The following is a 22,690-nucleotide window of genomic DNA, read 5'->3' on the forward strand; positions in this document are numbered from 1 at the left end:
GTTTACAGTTGAGCAATTCAAAACACTCCTGATGGTATTATTTGCCACTTGTTTCCATGGTGGCCTGATTTTAAAAATAAATAAACATTAATTTTCAACACAAACAATATTGAGCACAGCTTAGATTACAACTTTGTAGAGTGGAATAAAAGTTTTGAACAATTGCAAATTTGAACAGGCATTCCTGAAGTTCTCAATTTATTCCATCTCCTGAGTTGTGTCTACTTCATATGATAATAAAGAACCTGCAGCCACATTTTCCTGCCCATTTGATATTTGACATATAAATACACACCCTTATCTATGACCTTATGGTTTATTTTGGACTTCAAAGAGAAGAAAGAATAGAAAGCTGAAGCTAATTATTAATCTGTTTATAATTTGTAAATTGTTCAGCAATGTTAATTACAGTAATACCATGCTCACAGCACTTAAGTTAAATAACCCAAATCAGTGATACCTTGAATTTTTGTCTTGCCAAATGCCTGCCTTCTAACTTAAGAGTAACTGAATTATGGTTCTTAGGTGGATTTAGAAGCTTAATGAAGTATAAAGTAATAAATTATAACTTGAGGTCTAATAAGAAGTGGTACAAAATGAATTGTATGTGGGGTTGGTAGGATCTAGCATGGGGAGGGACTTCTTGTGTGTGTCTATCTTAACTTTTGTGAATCCGAAATATGGATTTTGACCTAGCAGACTACAGCTTGTTAAAAGAGACATGATAATAAAAAATAATAAGAAATCACATTCAGAGGATTCAAACTTAAGTTCCAGTTGGACATCTGGTTTTTTTTACAACCACCATGTTTACACAATAGTGGTTGAACATCTGAGTCATCAGATATTAATGTGTAATAATAATAGCAACTATAATTGGAGCAACTATTATGAACTAAGCACTGTGCTAGACATTTGTATTTTACTTAGTTCTCAAAACAATTCTGCATTATAGTGATTATCTACATGGTACAAATCAGAACACCGATGCTTGATGAGGTTGTCATTTAGTCAAATTAATATAACAGGAGGCAAAATTTAAACCCACGTTGACTGGACATGTTCTTTCAACTACTCAGCTAAGGGGGCAGAGGAGATGGTTATGAGTATACCAATTTGCTTTTCAGGAATTCAGTGCGGAAGGCACACATCTATGGAATTACTTTTAGTATCTCACAAGCATTTATGTATTTTTCCTATGCTGGTTGTTTTCGGTTTGGTGCCTATCTCATTGTGAATGGATATATGCGCTTCAGAGATGTTATTCTGTAAGTAGCCTTAAAATACTAAGATTATTCTATAATATGGTTTCAATAGATTTATGTAAAAGTTTAGAATAGAAAAAATTACTCGTCGAAAGATGAGATCAGGGAGTTTAACTTACCAGTCTCCTTCGTGGCAGGCCAAAAAAATCTGATCATGTACAAAATCAGTTTAATCATCTGAGTAAACTAAAATTAAGGTCATGAAAATGATCATATGGCGTAATTTTAGTTATTTTTATAACCTTGGTCAGGACAACAAATTTTCTCATTGTACAATACAGGCAGTAATAAATCATAATTGGAAAATTGCTGGTGACCATGGATTCAAAACAGACAGGTAAATAGCTTGTTCTTAATCTGCAACCAAAACAGCCTTGGCAGTGTGACGGGCATGCCAGACTGAACCCTGGCAGAGGCACCCTCTTCCCCAACCATGCCAACATTTGCTGCTTAGCCTCTCCTTTTCTTTCTGTTTTCAAGGCTAACCAGTGGTCTTTCTGATTGATGCATTCTTCTTTTAAAGGTATAATAAGTACCTTCCTTTAGGTTACAGTCTAGGCTTGAAAGAGTGCGCCATTCTTTTTTAAATCATTTGGAGTATTTTTGCTCTGGTGGGATTATTATTATTTTTTTTTTTTTGTAGAGACAGAGTCTCACTTTACTGCCCTCATAGAGTGCTGTGGTGTCACACGGCTCACAGCAACGTCCAGCTCCTGGGCTTATGTGATTCTCTTGCCTCAGCCTCCCGAGCAGCTGGGACTACAGGCGCCCGCCACAACGCCCGGCTATTTTTTGGTTGCAGTTTGGCCGGGGCTGGGTTTGAACCCACAACCCTCGGTATATGGGGCCGGCGCCCTACTCACTGAGCCACAGGCGCTGCCCCTGGTGGGATTATTTTAAAGCAGTGGGGAATGATGTTCTTTGAAACAGAGTCAAGACCAGAAAAGTGAAAATGTTTAAGAGCTGTACTCTGGTTTTCATTCAAAATTAAAATTACCATGACAAATATACGGTGTGGCCATGAAGTGTGTGTGCAATTTAAAATAGCGTGCTTGGGCGGCGCCTGTGGCTCAAGGAGTAGGGCGCTGGTCCCATATGCCGGAGGTGGCGGGTTCAAACCTAGCCCCGGCCAAAAACAAACAAACAAACAAAAAAATAAATAAATAAATAAAATAAAATAGTGTGCTAAGTTGCGCTAGAACTTGATGGCCACCATATGTATATATACATGAAATCTTTGTATCAGTCAGAATCCCAGTGGGAAGCAAATGGCACTGCCAGCAGGGTAACTGAGGAGTTTGCCAACAGGTTTATTTCCAAAGGTGTGTTAAGGTAAGCAGTAGCCAGCTAGGAGCTGCTACCACCCTAAGCCTAGAGGCAAGAGGAGCGAAAGATTGCCTGGAACTCCAGCCCAGCCATCCCCAGCTAGCATCTTTCATCAGCCAAACCCCATCTGAAGCCGGAGGACACCTAGGAAAAGCCTTTTGGTGCGGTTTATGGCGGTCAGCCTCCCAGGCAGGACACAGACTAGGACAGAAGCAGGTAGAGATATGATGGAGAGTGAGAAGTACTTGGGGAAGGGGAAACAAATGGAAATACCAGCTGAGAATTACAACTTAGAGTACAGCTTGTATTGCCTAGAAAAATATCATTGAGAAAATTCACCCTGCTGTCTTTTTCTTTAAATCATTAAAATGTTAAATCTGAATTACTGGAAGATAGCTTTTTAATCTTTCATGCTAAAACTAGGTAGCAGGATGTATAGGGAAGCTAGGCAGCCACATGTGGGTTGTTCATCACTATTTTAAAATTTAATTTAAAATTTAAACTTTACTGTCAAATACTTAAGGTAAGACTTACCTACCATCCGACCTCCCGACCTCTACATTAAAAATACATTTTAATATCTTAGTTTAGTTTGAAAACTTAAAGTTCATTATTATTTATTACTGGACAGAGATCCTTCTATTTCCCTTCTTTTCCTTGTGGGGAGCACTGGTGTCAGAAATGCATTGCTTTGTGGAGATGTAGATCTCAGGATCTTTTTAAAGACAGGTTCTTTTTCTGTCACCAGGCTGGAAGATAGTGGTGTGATCACAGCTCACTGTAACCTGGAACTCCTGGGCTTAAGCAGTCCTCTGGCGCCTCAGCCTCCCAAGATCTCAGGCTCTTTAGTCCCTCCCAAAAGTTGTCATCGATATCCATCCTTTGAATAACATAAAATTAACAAACAGACCTTTAGAACCCCTGCTTTTTCAGTGGAATTATCAATACTTATTTTAATTGTTAAAGAAAAGCTATTTCTGATATGGTAAAGGCTTATTTTCCCTAATAAAAATTCTTTAACTTCAGTGATTATTATCATTTGTGAGGAAGCACAGAAGAAACCACAGGGGGAAAGGGCTATAGAAGGACTGAGAAACACCACTGCTCTCTGGAACGGAGGAAGCACCTGAACACACACTTGGTCTTTCGGTTCCCTCAAGTCTATAAAGCCTACAACTAGGAAATTTGGTTCAGATCACAATCAAATTCAGTTATAAACTACTTCCCGAAAGTTATTTTAACTCTAGGAAATTAGTGGCTCCCTAACTGGGGGATGGGCAACTAGAAAGGGAGTAGGGAAAAGGCCAATCCTCAGGCAGTGGAACTTGGGGCTCCTAGATTTCCTCTCTTACTGGAATTTCATGGAATTGTGTGTGGGGGAGAAGAGGATGATTGTGGGAAGAAAGAGGTAAATAAATATTGCCATGCAGTATGCTTTTGGACCTTCAGATATCCTGGAGCTAACCATATCAGCTAATGTTTTGAATCCCTCTACTTCTGCCTAGGGTGTTTTCTGCAATTGTGTTTGGTGCAGTGGCGCTAGGACATGCTAGTTCATTCGCTCCAGACTATGCTAAAGCCAAGCTGTCTGCAGCCCACCTATTCATGCTGTTTGAAAGACAACCCTTGATTGACAGCTACAGTGAAGAGGGGCTGAGGCCTGTGAGTTCTCTGCTGCCTGATGACTGTGTGATTAATTTGGTTTGCTCTGTGCTAGATTATAGCTATGGGATAGATTTATGGTAATTATACTGACATATATTTAGCTTACTTTGTGATATTTACATGGCTACTATTTGACCATCTTTTTTGGTATTTTAAAATTTCATAGGCAGTTTCAAGGATTTTAAAGATTATCAAACCAAACTTTTTCAAAAAGTAAAACCTAATGTACTAAAATTAAATAACTTACATAAAAATTTAGTCATTTGTACAGAAAGGCGTATGTATAGAATTGTTACATTAATGCAAAGTTGGCTTTAATCAGATCTGTAATGGCTAAGTCATAATTGGCAAGAAGACAATTTTATTCACAATGAGAGCATCCTATCTTTTGTCATCTACAAAGTCAACTCAAACTCAGATCTGAGTGTTCTTCCTAGGACACACGCCGCTGTGCTTCAAAGAACAGCAAGCATGTAGGTAAAGAGATATGGCCTCCCATAATCTTTCCAGGGCTTTACCAGGTATTTCACAGTCTGAGAAAGTTCTGTACCCAGTGAGTGAAATAAAATGAGCTTAAGAAGCTGCCAAGGTTTGAGGCAAGGCTATCCACTGAAACTGCAGATAGAAACCGCTGTTACATTTACAAGCCTTTGAACACTGCTTGACTCTAGCCACAGAATCAGCAGTGGAAAAGCTAAATGAACATCTCAAGTGAATCAGAAACTCTGAGCAGGGATGGAGAACCTGTGGCCTCAAAACCGCTGGTGGCCCCCTACATTCCTGAGTGCAGCTGCTCGACTAAACCCAGAGTTCACCTTTGTTCTGTGAAGTCTGGATTCAGTGGAAGGGCTGCACTCAAGGATCCAGACAACCACTTGTGGCCCCAAGCTGCAGGTTCTCCACCCCAGGTTTGTTTCATATAACAACTTGGTCTCTGGACTACACTGAATATGAATTTCAGGTTTCTCTATTACAGACTTGGGTAAAGTTTCTTTGAAATAATACTACTTATTCCAATAATTATCAGACCAATTATAATAGCAACATTTAAAAATCTTTTTAGGGTAAATTTGAAGGAAATGTGACATTTAATGAAGTCGTGTTCAACTATCCTACTCGACCAAACGTGCCAGTGCTTCAGGGGCTGAGCCTGGAGGTGAAGAAGGGCCAGACGCTGGCCCTGGTGGGCAGCAGTGGTTGTGGGAAGAGCACAGTGGTCCAGCTCCTGGAGCGTTTCTACGACCCCTTAGCTGGGACAGTGGTGAGCATCCTTTCTTAGTAACCTCATTCAATGCCTTCAATATTATTATGATGGAAAAACTGGACCAGTGAAGACTATAACCCTGTTTGAGAGTATAACGAACCTCATTTCATTAATCTCAAAGTGGCACCCATATCAGACAAATGTAGGGGGACAAGCGGGCAGAATATCTGGAGTTTAGTCTAGCTCAGAAAACATTGACTATAAATTAACCTTTACCTTTCCTCGGGCCTTTTGGCTAGCCTGACTTTCCTACTCACTCACTCACTGGCTTATAAAAGTGAACTGGAGAACCAAAACTCCTCCAGAATTAAAAGCAGATGCCCAGGATGGGGCAGTGCCTGCTTCTTCCCTCCCAGTCACCTTCTGCTTTGCCTTCTCTACCCTGAACCGAGGCTCTCTAACTTTGACTTAGACCCTCAAACTCCAGCCCTTTCATAGTTGGCTTTTATTAAGACAAGTTGAAGGATTGGGGTCCTTCTGGGGACAGTAGATCTGAGTGGGATGCTTTGATACAGGCTTCTTAAAGGCAGAGGATGGCACAGATGCCTAGAAGAGGGCAGACCAGCGCAAAGAGGAGCGCGTGAAAAACAGGGCCAATTAGACCAAAAAGAGGTGGCCTAATCACCACAAAGTCACCATGTTGGCCATCTGCAGCACTGTCTTAGAGGCACATGGCTTGGCGTTCAGCACCTGCTGATAGCCACATACAACAGTCCTCCAGATAAATAATCTGGTAACTGACTCTTTAGCTTTTCTTTCTTTTTCTTTTTAAACCCTTCTTATAGTTTGTTGACTTTGGTTTTCAGCTCCTAGATGGTCATCAAGCAAAGAAACTCAATGTCCAGTGGCTCAGAGCTCAACTTGGAATTGTGTCCCAGGAGCCCATCCTGTTTGACTGCAGCATTGCTGAGAATATTGCCTATGGTGACAACAGCCGGGTCGTATCCCAGGATGAAATTATGAGCGCAGCCAAAGCAGCCAACATACATCCTTTCATTGAAACGTTACCCCAGGTAAGTTAACTGGTAACAGGGTAGACTACAGTTTTTAATCCCCAAACAGTGCCTAAAATTATAACAACAAAGCATTTTTCTTTAATTTCAGGTTAATGTGAGGGTACAAACAACCAGTTACAGTATTCGAATTTGTTAGGCAAAGTCTCTCTTGTAGTTATGTCATACACCCAAAATGTGTGCCATATACCCTTACATTGTGCCCATTAAATGGGAACCTACACCCCTTCCCTTATTCCCCCTCTTCTCAACTTGAATTGAATAGAATTTTTCTCCTATGTGGAATTAGGTCGTCTACTTGCTCCATATTAGTATTCAGTACATTGAATATTTGCTTTTCCATTCTTGTGATGCTTTATTAAGAAGAATTATTTCAGCTCTATCCAGGTTAACAGAAAAGATGTAAAGTCATCATCATTTTATGGCTATATAGTATTCCATGCTCTACATATACCACAGGTTTTTTGGGGTTTTTTTAATTGTTGGGATTCATTGAAGGTACAAAGAACCAGTTTACATTGATTACATTTATTAGGTAAAATCCCTTTTATAATTGGGTCCCACCTCCAAAAGGCATGTCACACACTGTGACCCCCCCAAATCTCCCTCCCTCCTTCTCTCTCTCTGCTCTCCCCTCCTCCCACCCCTCCACCATGTACCATGTCATTAATTGTCCTCATATCAGAATTGAGTACATAGGATTCTTCCTTCTCCATTCTTGTGATGCTTTACTAAGAATAATGTGTTCTACTTCCATCCAGGCTAATACAAAAGATGTAAAGTCTCTGTCTTTTTGATGGCTGAGTAGTATTCCAAGATATACATATACCACAGCTTGTTAATCCATTCTTGGGTTGGTGGGCATTTAGGCTGTTTCCACATTTTGGCGATTGTAAATTGAATTGGGATAAACAGTCTAGTGCAAGTTTTCTTATGGTTAAAGGACTTTTTTTCTTCTGGGTAGATGCCCAATAATGAGATTGCAGGATCAAATGGGAGGTCTAGTTTGACTTCTTTGAGAGTTTTCCATACTTCCTTCCAAAAAGGTTGTATTAGTTTGTAGTCCTACCAATGGTGTAAAAGTGTTCCTTTCTGTCCACATTCATACCAGCATCTGTAGTTTTGAGATTTTTTGATGTGCATTTTTTTGATGAGCATTTTTTCATGTGTATTAGCCATTCATCAGTCTTCTTTAAAGAAGGTGCTATTCATCTCTCTTGCCCAGTGATATAAGGGATTGTTGGCTCTTTTTATGTTGATTAATTTGAATTCTCTGTAGATCCTAGTTATCAAGCTTTTATCTGATTCAAAATATGCAAATATCCTTTCCCATGTATACCACAGTTTGTTAATCTGTTCATGTGTTGACATGAGGCATTTAGGTTGTTTATTCATCTGGGTGATTGTAAATTGAGCTGTGATAAACCATCTAGTGCAAATGTCCATAGGATAATGACTTTTTTCTTCTGGATAGATGCCTAGTAGTGGAATTTGGGGATCAAATGGCAGGTCTAATTTGAGTTCATTAAGGATTCTCCATACTTCTTTCCAAAGAGGCTGTATTAGTTTGCAGTCCCAGCAAGAGTGTTAAAGTGTTCCCCTTTCTCCTCATCCACACCAGCATCTGCAGCTTTGGCTCTCTGTGATGTGGGCTAATCTTACTGGAGTAAGGTGATATTTCAAGGTTGTTTTGATTTCGTTTCTCTGATGCTTAGGGACAATGAGCATTTTTTCATGTTAGCCATTTGTCTGTCTTCTTCAGAGAAGGTTCTGTTCATGTCTCTTGCTGTAGGGACCTGGTTTGAAAGCCAACTGGGAAATAATGCTGAGAATAGTAACCTATGCCACTTTAAAACATAAAGTCTAAGAACGCCTGGAGAAAGCTTACATTATCTCAGACCAAGCAGTATGAAAAAATTCAGCCCTCTCTGGCCTCTTCATAAGGCTTTTATTGATTTATGACAAAGGTGCATATGCAAAATGCATTTGATAGATAGGGTTGAAAGATCTCAAGTCTCTAGGAAGATTGGATAGAGACCGGATAGCTGGGTAAAAGGTAAGAGGTTTGCTAATAGATCAGTATGGCATATTTAGAAAGGGGGAGGAGGAGGACTAGTTCTATCCCCACAGGGGAAGTAAGCCAGGTTTCCCAATCTAACTACATATCAGAAGTTCAAAGGATTTAGCCCCTCCCACCTGTTGACTCTGTGCACATGGATACTCTGTTCTGTCCAGGAGCCTCCAGGCTCTTTTCATCTTCTGTGCTTTTTTTTTTTTTTTTGAGACAGAGTCTCAAGCTGTTGCCCTGGGTAGAGAGAGTGCTATGGCATCATAACCTCCAACTCGGCCTTAAGCGATCCTCTTGCCTCAGTGTTTCTGTTTTTAGTACATATGGGGTCTCGCTTTTGCTCAGGTTGGTCTCAAACTCATAAACTCAATCTATCCACTGGCCTTGGTGTCCCACAGTGCTAGGAATCTTCTGTGGTTTTTAGGAGACCCCAGGGATCACTTACCTGCATTCCTTTTCCCTGGATACCTATGGACTGAGGCAGGACATCCTGCTGAGAAGTCAATCATCTACCTAGATGAGATTGTTAGCTCTTTTTTGGTTGGTTAATTTAAGTTCTCTGTAGATCCTAGTTACTAAGCCTTTGTCAGATTGGTGCAAATATCTTTTTCCATTCAGAAGGCTGTCTATTTGCTTTAATTGTTGTATCCTTAGCTGTGCAGAAGCTTTTCAGTTAATCAAGTCCCATTTGTTTATTTTTGACCAACAAAGTCTTGTAACAAAATGTGTTGATTTACAAGCTTTGTGACCTTGAACAAGATGCTTGATTTCAGGATAGCAAGTGTTCTTATTTGTAAAGGGGAATAAGTATACATCAGGCCTACCTCATTCATACTTAGGGAAAAACAAATGAGGTGATACAGTCCAAAGCACTGTACCTCAAGTTGCAGACTGGTTGTGGGCTATATTAGACTGCAGTCATGTTTGGTTTAGCTCTTAATTTAAAAAATTAAACTATATGAGATAATAATAGAGTGATGTGCAGCTATAAGGAATACAATCTTATGTATCCTTTACCTCGTTCCCCCAGTGACATCATCTCACCAACCATTAATATCACAACCAGGATATCAACTTTGATACAATCCAGTGCTCTTGTGCAGACTTCCCCAGTTTTACTTGTATTCATTTGTACATGAGCATATTTAGTTCTGTGCAATTGTATCCACCCTCACAGTCAAATATTTTCATCATCATAAAGGTCCCTTGTGTTGCCTTCTTACTGCCACACACTCCTTCCTGCCCTCATTCCTTCCAACCTCTGGCAAACACCAGTCTCTTCTCCATTTGTTTTATTTTAAGAATATTACATAAAAACACCTACAGTATTTGGAGTTAGCTTTTCTCACTCAGCATAATTCCCTGAACTTGTGTGTATTCCCTAGGTCATTCCTTCCTATTGCCGAGTAGTGTGTCCTGGTATGGATATACCACAGTTTAACCCTTCACCTGTTGAAGGATTCTCATGTTATTTCCAGTTTGGGGTTATTACAAATAAAGCCACTATACTACTTGTGTAGAGATTTTTGAACAATCCCAAGTTTTTATTTCTCTGGGATAAATGCCTAGGAATTCAATTGCTGGGCCATGGGGATAAATTCATGTTTAGTTTTACAAGGCCCTGTTAAACCATTTTCCAGAGTAGTTGTACCACTTTACATTCCTGCCAGCAATGTTTGAGTGATGCAGTTTCTCTGAATCTTTGCCAGCATGTGCTGATGGCATTATTTTTACTATTCTGATAGTAAATTGCAGTGATATATTATTGTGGTTTTAATTTGAATTTCCCAATGGAAAATGATGTCGAACCAGTCGTTTTATATAATTAATACTTGCCATCTATATATCCTTTGATGACATATCCCCATGGTTTTTGCCTATTTTCTAATTGGATTTTTTTAACTGTTGCATTTTGAGAGTTTGTTTATATATTATAATTAATTGTCAGATATGTAGTTTGCAAATATTTAAATATTTTCTCCGAGTTTGTAGCTTGGTGCTTTTTGTTTATTTGTTTTTGAGACAGAGTCTTACTCTGTCGCCCTGGGTAGAGTGCCGTGGCATCACCTTAGCTTATGGCAACCTCAAACTCAGCAATCTATCTGCCTTAGCCTTCCAAGTAGCTGTGACTATAGGTGCCCACCATGACACACAGCTAGTTTTTCTATTTTTAGTAGAGATGGGGTCTCCTTCTTGTTCAGGCTGGTCTTGAACTCCTAACATCAAGCAATCCACCTGCCTCGGCCTCCCAAAGTATTAGGATTACAGTAGTGAACCACTGCTTGGTTTTTCTTCCTTTTGACAAGGTCTTCTGCAGAGCAAAAGTTTTAATTTTGATAAGGCCCCATTTATCAATTTTTCCTTTTACGGATATTGCTTTTGGTGTCAAGTCTAAGAATGGTTTGACTAGCTGGAGGCGCCAAAGATTTTCTCCATTTTTTTCCCCTAAAAGTTTTATGATTTTACATTTAAGTCCGTGATCCTTTTGGAGTCATTTTAAACATCTGTAGACCTGGAAAGATGGCTTACAGTCCCTCGTGGTCCCTAAAATTGATGGCAGGGGCAATTCATTTTATGACAGTCTTCTAGCACTCAAAGTTCCACTGGACTAAACTGAAGTAGAGCTTAATTTATTGTTTTTATATTCTGCTATAATTAGAAATCACTCACACTTACAAATAAAATTTTAAAACATTTCATGTTGGTTAGCCTTAACAACTTTTAACACATGGGCATTGACTTGAACCAAATATTTTGATTTGACTGTGAAGTAGAAAAACTTAAAAGCTGAGAGGTTTAAATACAAATGACACACACACACAAAAAATACAAATGACATTGTACTTTAGGAAATTCATTCACATGATGTACATCACTGCATAAGCTCCGCAAACAGAACTGACTCAATTTGCATATCTCTTCACAGCTTCTCCTGAGTTTCTTTTTCTTCCTCCTTCTACCTCGTCCCCACAATTTCTGTCTCGCTCTTCTGATCTTTCATAGCATATTGTATATACCACAGTCACATACCACATGATGTTTTGGTCAAAAATGGACTACATATGCCACAGTGGTCCCCGGATTATAATGGAGCTGAGAAACTCCTATTGCTCAGTGACAAGAGAGCTGTCGTAACATCATAGCAAAATGCACCACTCACGTGTTTGTGATGCTGGTGCAAACAAACTATGCTACTGTGCTATAAAAAGTATAGCATGTACAAATATGGACAGTGTGTAATACTTGAGAACAACTATGTTACTGGTTTATGTATTTACTATGCTATACTTTTTTACATTAGAGTGCACTCCTACTTATTAAAAAAAGTTAGCTGTAGAACTGCTTTGGATATGTCCTTCAGGAGGCATTCCAGAAGAAGTCATTATCATAGGCAATGGCAGCTCAACATCTGTAATATTGCCCCTGAAGACATCCAGTGTTACAAGATTTGGAAGGCAGTGATACTGATGATCTTGACCCTGTGTAGACATAGGCTAATGCATTTGTGTCTTAGATTATAACAAAAAACTTAGGTAAAAAATTTTAAATAGAAAACTCACAGAATAAGGATATAAAGAAAAAAATTCTGTATAGCTGTACAATGTGTTTTAAGCTAAATGTTATTATAAAAGAGCCAATAATTTTTTTAAACTATGAAGTTTATAAAGTAAAACAGTTATAGTAAGCTAAGGCTAACTTATTATTGAAGAAAGACATCTTTAAATTTAATGTAGCCTAAGTGTCTAGAGTTGTGAGGTCTATAGAAGTGTGCAGTAACGCTCTTGGCCTTCACATTCACCCACTGCTCATCATTCACTGATTCATCCAGAGCAACTTCCAATCCTAAAAGCTCCATTCATGTTTAGTGCCCTAGATAGGTGTACTAGTTTTTATGTTTTATACTGTTTTTCTATGTCTTTTTCTATATTTAGATATACAAATGCTTACCATTGTGTTACAACTGCCTATAGTATTCAGTGCTTAACCTGGGGTACAGGTTTTAACTGAGGATCAATAGACTGTACCATACAGACTATACCATCTAGGTTTGTGCACACTCTGTTTGCACAATGATAAAATTGCCTGACGATGCATTTCTCAGAACATATCCCCATCATTAAGCAATGCATGACTAATTTGGTACTCACTTGACCTTATGTTGAGTGCTCGCTCTGTATTTTTTTCTCCTTAGGGCAAGAACAAAGCTGAATTCATTTATTTCTCAGTTCTAGGCATAGCGGATGCCCAGTAAATGTTTAAGTGAATATGTGAGTTTAAAAAAGAATAAACTAGTCTCCATGTGGGTCATGTGAATATTTGAAATTTATTAAAATACCTCGAAAGTATTAGCATTTAACTTGTATAGGACTCCAATGACATCAGATCAACTGGCATTATGACAATGGTAAGAATGAAGGAACTTGTTGCTCAACTTTCTGTTGTAGAATACCACTGAGAACTAAAGTTTTCTAGTTTGATTTTGAAAAATGGATATTCTGTGAAGTTGAAAAACGCTGTATTTATGTGGACAACTATCTTGTTATAGAAACTTTTATTGATTCTAAATGTTTTCCTTGTAAATAGAGCTAATAAGTAAAAGTTCACTTACTATAACCATCTTTCTGAGGTAGAACTTTATTAACTTGCAGAAATATGAAACAAGAGTGGGAGATAAGGGGACTCAACTCTCAGGAGGTCAAAAACAGAGGATTGCTATTGCCCGAGCCCTCATCAGACAACCTCAAATCCTACTGTTGGATGAAGCAACATCAGCTCTGGATACTGAAAGTGAAAAGGTGTGGCCTCCCATCTTCTGTCATTCTTAGTTTATAAAACAGAGGGCATTTTTGCTGTCAACAGAAAGAAAATGTAAGCATAGAGGGGAAAAGATAAAAGAAATTTAGATAGTGTTTATCTTGAGGTAATACGTTATTTTATTCCAACTTTTCTAAAATGATCAGAAAAAGGTAAAATAGTCAAAAGAAAAAAGCCACATAAATCACATTTTAGCACATTAATAATGAAAAACTGAAAAAATACTCAAAAGGGAACTAGTTATATAAAATGACATAGTGATTAGTTAGAAAATTTAAATACTTTTGAAGATTTTTTTTTTTTACAGTCTGGGAATCCATTTGTATAGTAATTAACAAGCAGAACATACCTATGTGGATTATGTCAATTGTGTAGAATATATATGCAAAATGCCAAACAGTCAAAGAAAGTTTAAAAATGAAAGTTGATTAGAATGGCAAAATTTTCAAATTTAATGTTAAAATTTCCTTACACAATTTTTAGGATAAGAATTCTGTTTATGGGCAGCACCTGTGGCTCACTTGGTAGGGCACGGGCCCCAAATATCGAGGATGGCGGGTTCGAACCTGGCCCCAGCCAAACTGCAACAAAAGAACAGCCGGGCATTGTGGCAGGCTTCTGTAGTCCCAGCTACTCGGGAGGCTGAGGCAAGAGAATTGCCTAAGCCCAGGAGTTCGAGGTTGCTGTGAGCTGTGACTCCAGGGCACTGTACTGAGAGTGATAAAGTGAGACTCTGTCTCAAAACAAACAAACAAAAAAAAGAATTCTGTTTGTTTATAGGTTGTCCAAGAAGCCCTGGACAAAGCCAGAGAAGGCCGCACCTGCATTGTGATCGCTCACCGCCTGTCCACCATCCAGAATGCAGACCTGATAGTGGTGTTTCAGAATGGCAAAGTGAAGGAGCACGGCACACATCAACAGCTGCTGGCCCAGAAAGGCATCTATTTTTCAATGGTCAGCGTCCAGGCTGGGATATAGAACTTATGAACTCTTGTTATATCTTAAAAATAAATTCAAATAATTTTGCAGTTTTACCTGACTTGTAAAAGAAGTTTCTCATTTGTTATCATAAGGTATCTTATTCCAGATGAATTTAGGATATTCAATTTAGTGTCTAATATTACAGCATTTGAAATTCAAGAGTTAAAAGTGACACTTGTCTTGATGAAGTATAAAAACAGCAGCCTCATTTTCCCTGAAGTTATTAGAAACATCTAGAGAAACAGCAGCAAAGTTCTGTATATAGACAGGCGTAGAATTTCTTTAAGTCACAGATGTTGGGAAAGTTCTTCAAGTCTTGCATTTAATAGACTCTTTGCCCCACTACATCTCAAATTCAATCCACTTATATACATGATTACATTTGAATTTTGTTGTTGTTGTTGTTGTATCTGGTTTATTAGAGGTAGAAAAATTTGGTTTGGATTGTTTACTGACCTAAACAAACTGTTACAGCATTGAGAATTGATAGTGCTGCAGAAAACTATGGAAAACATTTTAGTGTGGTTAGCTTCCAAGGGTTGCCTAGAATATTTTTTACTTTTCACCTAAACACATCTTTCCTTCTTTCTTGTTCTTGACAGAAAATGGATTAATAATTTTTGGAAAAGTAGTATATTTATAAAAGCAGCAATGCAATTGCTATAGAAACTCAGCATTTTATCATTGATATGTCCAGCATTTCAAATTATAGTGTGAATTGTAGTTTTCAAATTAGTAAGTTTTAAACTTTTTAAAAAAGAAATACTTTTTTTTTTTTTTTTGGTAGAGGCAGAGTCTCACTTTATCACCCTCGGTAGAGTTGCCATGGCATCACAGCTCACAGCAACTTCCAACTCCTGGGCTTACGCGATTCTCTTGCCTCAGCCTCCTGAGTAGCAAGGACTACAGGCGCCCGCCACAACGCCTGGCTATTTTTTTGTTGCAGTTTGGCAGGGGCTGGGTTTGAACCCACCACCTTCAGTATATGGGGCCGGTCCCCTACTCACTGAGCCACAGGCAGCTTTATGGAACAAATATGTGCTTGCAATATTAGCTAGTCTAAGGGCAATTTCATTTTCTCTTGGACTTGGATGATAAAGCTGGAAATTCATTAATTTAAAAACTTCAATTCCACAATAGAATAATTTAGAAATTTACTGAGGGATAGATTGGGCTACTGAAGACATATTTTCTTTGTAGTTAGGAACGTTCTTCCGAAACCATCCTAGTCAAATATACACCTCACCTCTTAAATATGCCTTTCCTAACCTATTGGATAGGAATAAACTATCCAGACCAAGTTCTTCAACCTGTAATAAACCAGATATAATTCCCCTACCCCAATTATTTTTGGAAAAATATGTTTATGTGAAAAATAAAAAATATTCTAGACAACCTTTGAAAGCTAACCACATTGAAATGTTTTCCATAATTTTCCATTTTTCTTCATAATTTTCCATAGCAGTATCAATTCTCATTTCTGTTAACAGTTTTTTAGGTCAGTAAATCATCCAAACCAAATTCTTCTACCTCTAATAAACTAGATATAACCAAAGAATTTTTCAGATGTGACCATGTTTATAAGTGGATTGAATTTCAGATTAAGACAAGAATGGGGCAAAGTCTGTTATTGCTGTGACCCAAAGTGAGCAGCATTCAGCCTACTCCTGTATAATTAGTCCTAACATGATAAATAAAAGTCAGAGTCATCTGCCCCTGAAAACTGATTAAGTAGGTCTGTGTTGAGGCCCAGGAAACTGATTTTTAAAAAACACTGTATAGGCTCGGCACCTATAGCTCAGTAGTTGGAGCACCAGCCACATACACGCAGGTTCAAACCTGGGCCAGGCGTGCTAAACGACGACAACTGCAACAACAATAAAAATAGCTGGGCATTGTGGTGGGTGCCTGTAGTCCCAGCTACTTGGGAAGCTGAGGCAAGAGGATCACTTAAGCCTAAGAGTTTGAGGTTGCTCAAAAAAAAAAAAAAAAAAAAGAATAAATAACACTGTATAATTGTTTACTTCAAGCAAGTTAAAATTTGAGAAATTGCTCTGCAGGTGATGCAGTTTCCATAATGCCCAACTCAGACATAAAAGGATGAGTATGTTATTTAAAATTTTAAAATGCCTGGGACCAGAAATGTTCCAGACTTAAGAATATTTGCATTATACTTGACAGCTGAGCATCCCAAATCCGAAAATCTAACATCTAAAATGTTCCAATGAACATTTCATTTGAGCATCATGTCAGCACTCAAAAAGTTTTAGATTTTGGAACATTCTGGATTTTTAGATTCTTGGATGCTCAACCTATATTTAATCTCAACCAAATGATTGTAAATGTCTTGGTTATCTAGCTTACAAAACTCTGCTAATCCTTAGCTCAGATTTCATCTTCCTTTTCTATAGCAGCTGTAAAGGATGTATCCAAATGTCAGAGCACAGAAGCTACATCTGGATGTTTTCAAAACAAGGAAATAGTACTGGTATTTATCAAGATAGAACCTGGCACAGTTGTAAAAGGGCTTGTTAGTCATTATAAACAATGATAAAAAACTAGTCATACCAAATTCAGAACATATGAACATGTTTTGGAAAGTATGTGTACAACTAGTATACTAAGTATAATCTTTATATTAAAATGTGCAGTAGATGGCGATAAAATGGCCCTTAATAAATCATGCTCTCTGTGCCCACTCTTAAAAAGTGATGGTTCCGGGTGGCGCCTGTGGCTCAGTGAGTAGGGCGCCAGCCCCATATGCCAAGGGTGGCAGGTTCAAACCCAGCCCCGGCCAAACTGCAACAAAAAAGTAGCCGGGCGTTGTGGCGGGCGCCTGTAGTCCCAGCTGCTCGGGAGGCTGAGGCAAGAGAATCGTGTAAGCCCGAGAGTTAGAGGTTGCTGTGATCCATGTGATGTCATGGCACTCTACCCGAGGGCGGTACAGTGAGACTCTGTCTCTACAAGAAAAAAAAAAGAAAAAAGAAAAAGTGATGGTTCCTCTTATGAAGAAATGCAGCCTTTAAAACCCACCCCCTCACTCTGGACTTCCCTGTGACTTGTTTTACTCAACAGAACACAGAAGTAACATTAAATGACTTCAGAGAGCCTAGGCCTCAAGAGACCTTGCAATTCCCCTCACCTCTTAGAACATTCCTAACATCAAGTAAGAAAGCCCTATCTTGAATACTGAATAATCAGAGACCATGTGAGGAGACAGAGTCCCCAGACAACAGGTGAGGTCATCTTAGCTACCAACATGATTACAGTTGTATAAATAAACTCAGGCAAGGCCAGCAGAACTGTCTAGCAGGGCATAATCAACTGTTAAGACCATGAGAAATAATAAATTGTTGTAAGACACTAAGTTCTGAGTGGTTTATTGCACACGAAAATATGATTGAGATCAGAAAGTATAAGGAAAGCAAACAGGAATGAATCATTTATTCAAACAAAACAAGCTATGATTTTGGGAGTTTTATTTTCTCAGTAGAAACCACAAAATTTAACAGCAAGAAGAAAAAACCAACTCTGAAATCCTGAGAATCTGATTCAACATTAACCCCTTTAAAAATTACTATAACAATTTTAAATATAAATGTTTTCTATTCACAAAACTAATTACAATATACCATAATGAACTGTTAGTTTTTTTGTGTGTGTGTTAGCGCATGTAAATTTCCCTACGGCAACCTAATTCTTCTGTCCAAGAGTATTATTTTAGATCACCAATAAATTGTAGTGGTCTTTCCCATCAAACATAATAGGCTTGTATCCCTGTGGTGAAAGAAGAAGGCATTGATTTCAAGGAAATTAGCATCCAATCATGTATTTCATATTCTTTGGCAACTATAAAGTGTTAAAGTGCTTGAAGATGAACTCCACATTGATACTTAGAGAAGATTTAAAACCTATACAAGTACCAACAAAATATTTAAAAATTAGAGTAAGATTTTGTTAAAATTCGTACGTTTGCATTGTTGAGGCTTATCTTAAACATTGCATAGCACTATATTCAGTATATCTTAATTTACATTGATGCTGCATCAGAGGAAGCTTAAAAATATTCTACTTTCTGTGGCAGAATCAATTTAGATAGCATGATTCCTACAATTAACAAGTTTTCTTTGACTTGTTAACAAATCACCATTCCTTCCCATCTCACATCACCAACTCACTCTCAGCACCCAATTTCATGATATATTTTCGTAAGTGATTAATAAATGATTAGTCTCTAAAGATGAGCAGGGTTCATCAGCTGTATCATTTCATGGAAAGCACAAAAACTCAGCTGAACCAGCTTTTCTGCATCAGTCTCCAGACATGATTTCCAGGCTGAACAGGCTACAACAAACCTGTAAAGCATAAACAATTAATGATTACACAAAAGGCTCTGAACCAGTGGTTCTCAACCTTCCCCACGTTGCGAGCCTTTAATACAGTTCCTGTGAGTTGCGACCCACAGGTTGAGAATCGCTGCTCTAAATAGTGCTGGTGAAAAGAGCCAGGGCCATTAATGGCTGTTCATACATGAAATGTCAATTCTTGCTAGATTAAGTAAAGGTAACCTGAGACAACTGGAGGTAAAGCCTATTTATAGATAGGCACACTTTTACTCACCAGATGGCTAGAGCTTGGGATCTAATGGGAACAAAAAATTAGCTAGATCCCAAGAACATTCTGGAGCAATTACTCAAAACAAAACAAAAACCCTCCTCCTAAAGTGCCACTAGAATGAGTTGGAATATGAATTCATGCTACTGTTTATAACGAAATTTGAACTGTTTTTAAAAAAGAATATATACACGGAGCACTTGAAGAGTTAAAAAAAGAAAAACAAAACAGAATAAGAGGTGAGAGAAGCTATTTCTAGAGGAGTCAAAGAGAGAAACTCTTGGGACCAAGTCATGCCTCCACCACCTGCTAGAAGCAGAGGTTCTCAACCTTCCTAATGCTGAGGCCCTTTAATACAGTTCCTGTGGTTCGTGACCCACAGATTGAGAACTGCTGTGCTAGAGGCTTCTGAAGAAGAAATCCCAGACCTGGCAAGTGCAAAAAAGTGGCCCCAGGAAGCTGAAGTAAATAGAAGAGAAGCCTGGCTTCTGGTGAGCTCAAAGCAAAAACTGGGCTTAGAACTAGTTTTCCCCTTTCCAGATACAAGTTCTTATAGCAAAGCATGAATTAGACTCAAAACTGTAATGTGCAATGTAATGCTTCTGGACAACCACACAATTTTCACATCACTAGAGAAAAGACAGTAAATTATAATCATCAACATGAGCTTTAGATTAAGCAGAATAAAAATAAAAACATGCTCCGGGGCTTGGCACTCATAGCTCAGTGGTCAGGGTGCCAGCCACATACACCGGGGCTAGGTTTGAACCCGGCCAGGACCTGCTAAACAACAATGACAACTACAACCAAAAAACAGCTGGGCATTGTGGTGGGCACCTGTAGTCCCAGCTACTTGGGAGGCTGAGGCAAGAGAATTGCTTAAGCCCAAGAGTTTGAGGTTGCTGTGAGCTGTGACACCAGTGTACTCTACTGAGGGCAACAAAGTGAGACTCTCTCAAAAAAAAAAAAAAAAAAAAATGCTCTGGCCCAATATATAATGTTGAATTGGTAGAACATTCTCTTTTTTAATATAAATTGGTTTCCCTGGTCTCTTTTGTTGTCTGAATAATATTGTCTATGACTATATACACCCACTACATATTTAAAAATTTTACCTGAACTTACTATAAAACACCTTACATAAATCAATATGTTAAGTACTAATTTTGAGAATTATGATCATACATATAATCAGCAAGTCATCTTAAAACAGTGCTCTGCACACAAAGCAGAGAAACATAAATGCCTCTGTGGTAAAAATAGTTACTTATGTAGCAAGTGACAGATGACAATATGATCAGAATCAGACTGTAAGAAAGACATTTAAATAATAAAAGTTTAATTCTTACTCTATGGCAGTGTTTTTCAACCTTTTTTATCTTACAGCACACTTGAACCTGTAGTTAAACTTCCATGGCAAACAAATTATGTTGATCGAAAAAAAGAATAAAAAAAGAATATTGTGCTTTGAACTTCTTTCAAAAATAATTAATGATCTTTAAAAAATTTCATGGCACACTTAAGATCCTCTCATGACACATCAGTTGAAAATCACTGCTCTATAGCACAGCAACAAGTACAAAAGAGATGCCTCACCTGTCATCTCTGATGTGGTAGAAAACTCCATATCCATTATGTACCATGGGAACCACCACTCCCTGGACTCGTAAATAACCAACCAGACTTGTTGAGAGAACAAAATTTCCACCTCCTCCACTGTGTAGTACAACAAAAAGGTATTTTACTAGGCCCACAGATGCTTATATTGTTTTTGAAAAGCTTTTAATAATCAGAAAAAACAGTAATGAAGTTATAAAACACTATATTACCTTTTGGAAAAAAGTGGGTCTGTAAAGAGTTCTGGAACAGGGAGACCTTCCTCTTTTGCTATGAGTAAGAGACCTAAAAGGTGACGGTCAAATCCTACAATGAAACCCCAGATCTGAAGTTAGAAAAAAAATTTCCAACATGAGAGATATTTTTTCAAGTTAGAATAATTTTAAGTACCTTTTCCAGCTGAACAATCTTTCATCATTTTATTATGCTTTGCAAAAGCTTGTAACATCTTTTGCTGCCGCTCATGAAGCTATAAAAATCAAAAAACATTTTATAACAATCAAAAAACATTTTATAACAATCTGTACAAAACTCAACTTGAAAAAAACCTGAGCCAATTGTAATTAAGATTTGGGTAATTGGGAAGAGAAAAAAATATTTTTAGGAGGACCTATAACCTGTGATTTTGTATCTTTTCCTTAATTCTTTTATTGCCTTTTCTTTCCTACATGACCTGCTTCTTCATTATTTCTGTTCTGGAACAGGAAAATAGCACCTTGTGGGCAGCACTCAAGTGTCATTAACAAGTGGTAAGACAGAAGAAACAGGTTTCAAAACTAAGGTTTATCACCCAAAATGACAATGAAGCAGTTCTATGAAATTAAAATACATTAACACATATATAACCATGTCTATCAAAACTAATGAAACAAATGTAATACTAAAATAGCAGTGGGAAAGAAATATGCTATTGTCTGAATGCTTCAAAATAGGAGTATAAAACATACCCCTGTTCCGATTCTAGTATATGAAACAAGAATCTGATTTCAAAAACATTTTACCACATCAGGAAAAGCTTCCTTTTAAAGGCACTTTGGGAGTTCTGCACTTTACTAGTGTTGTTCTAAAGGCAGATCAGAAGTACTGAAATAGCCAAAGTACTGAAGAACTCTGCCTAGAAAAAGACACAAATGGGCTTCATATCAGGTATTCCCTGTTCTTAGCCTTTTTAAATACATTCTTCTCAGAAAAGGCATCTTTAAGTACTTTAATGATCTAGGGGAATTAAAGCAGTTAGTTATTCAAAGGTTAAGGTTCCTCTAGGGCAGTGGTTCTTAACCTTCCTAATGCCGTGACCCTTTAATATAGTTCATCATGTTGTGAACTATATTAAACATAAAATTATTTTTGTTCCTACTTCATAACTATAATTTTGCTACTGTTACAAATCATAATGTAAATATCTGATATGCAGGATGTATTTTCATTGTTACAAAAGGGTCATGACCCACAGGCTGAGAACTGCTGCTCTAGGGCAATTACACAAATGCTTTGAATTTCTCTTTCCAATACTTACGCTGGAAGAAGGATCCTGCATGGACTGGCACCACCTGACTGCTTCAACTGTGCATGGTCGCATAGTCTCTGTGCGGCCATGATAAAAATATCTTGTCATAGCTGTTTCATAGCAACAACCAGGGCTATGAGAAAAAATTAAGATAGTATTATAAGAAGGGAAATGCCCTACTGTCATTACAGAGTTACCTAATAAAGTTAGCTTTCTTTAGAAACTAAGTTCCATAATACAGACTAGAGTTGAGACTTTCAAATAAAAAAAAGAGGAAAATTTCAGTATCAAAGAGCAAAAAACACTCACTCTGATAATATGGACTGTTTCAAAGCCCTGGCTGCTGACAGGCATATACACTGTAGTCTGTGGTGGGCAGCCTCTAATGTGGCCCCGAGTGAGCCCCACTTTCCTGCTATTTATGCGCTGGTGGAACTCCTCACTTTGAGCACAGGCTGATCTTAGTGATTTTCTTCTAATGGACAGAATACAGCACAAGTGATGGGATGTCACATCTGAAATTAGGTTATAAAGAGAGCTCTCTCTTGCCTTCTC

General features: G+C 38.1%; 2 protein-coding genes across 8 annotated transcripts in view; one reads left to right on the forward strand and one right to left on the reverse strand.

The window, feature by feature from the left end:
- ABCB4 (ATP binding cassette subfamily B member 4) overlaps positions 1-15,099 on the forward strand; it is an 87,256-nt gene extending 72,157 nt beyond the window's left edge. For 5 of the 7 annotated variants that reach the window (XM_053608864.1, XM_053608866.1, XM_053608865.1 and 2 more), the window contains 6 exons: positions 1,128-1,268; positions 4,097-4,253; positions 5,320-5,517; positions 6,327-6,533; positions 13,251-13,397; positions 14,197-15,099. In XM_053608864.1, the coding sequence (XP_053464839.1) occupies positions 1,128-1,268; positions 4,097-4,253; positions 5,320-5,517; positions 6,327-6,533; positions 13,251-13,397; positions 14,197-14,394 (1,048 nt within the window). In that variant the 3' untranslated portion in view covers positions 14,395-15,099. The remainder of the gene's footprint in view (positions 1-1,127; positions 1,269-4,096; positions 4,254-5,319; positions 5,518-6,326; positions 6,534-13,250; positions 13,398-14,196) is intronic. The other 2 variants (XM_053608867.1, XM_053608868.1) reach the window with 1 other exon arrangement.
- Positions 15,100-17,314: 2,215 nt separating this feature from the next.
- CROT (carnitine O-octanoyltransferase) overlaps positions 17,315-22,690 on the reverse strand; it is a 30,939-nt gene continuing 25,563 nt past the window's right edge. The window contains exons 13-17 of the mRNA XM_053608871.1: positions 22,145-22,268; positions 21,019-21,097; positions 20,841-20,934; positions 20,608-20,727; positions 17,315-18,752 (exon numbers count right to left, since the gene is read on the reverse strand). Of these exons, the coding sequence (XP_053464846.1) occupies positions 18,632-18,752; positions 20,608-20,727; positions 20,841-20,934; positions 21,019-21,097; positions 22,145-22,268 (538 nt within the window). The 3' untranslated portion in view covers positions 17,315-18,631. The remainder of the gene's footprint in view (positions 18,753-20,607; positions 20,728-20,840; positions 20,935-21,018; positions 21,098-22,144; positions 22,269-22,690) is intronic.

The sequence above is a fragment of the Nycticebus coucang genome, chromosome 11 (assembly GCF_027406575.1).
Source record: "Nycticebus coucang isolate mNycCou1 chromosome 11, mNycCou1.pri, whole genome shotgun sequence".
In the NCBI taxonomy this organism is placed as follows: domain Eukaryota; kingdom Metazoa; phylum Chordata; class Mammalia; order Primates; family Lorisidae; genus Nycticebus; species Nycticebus coucang.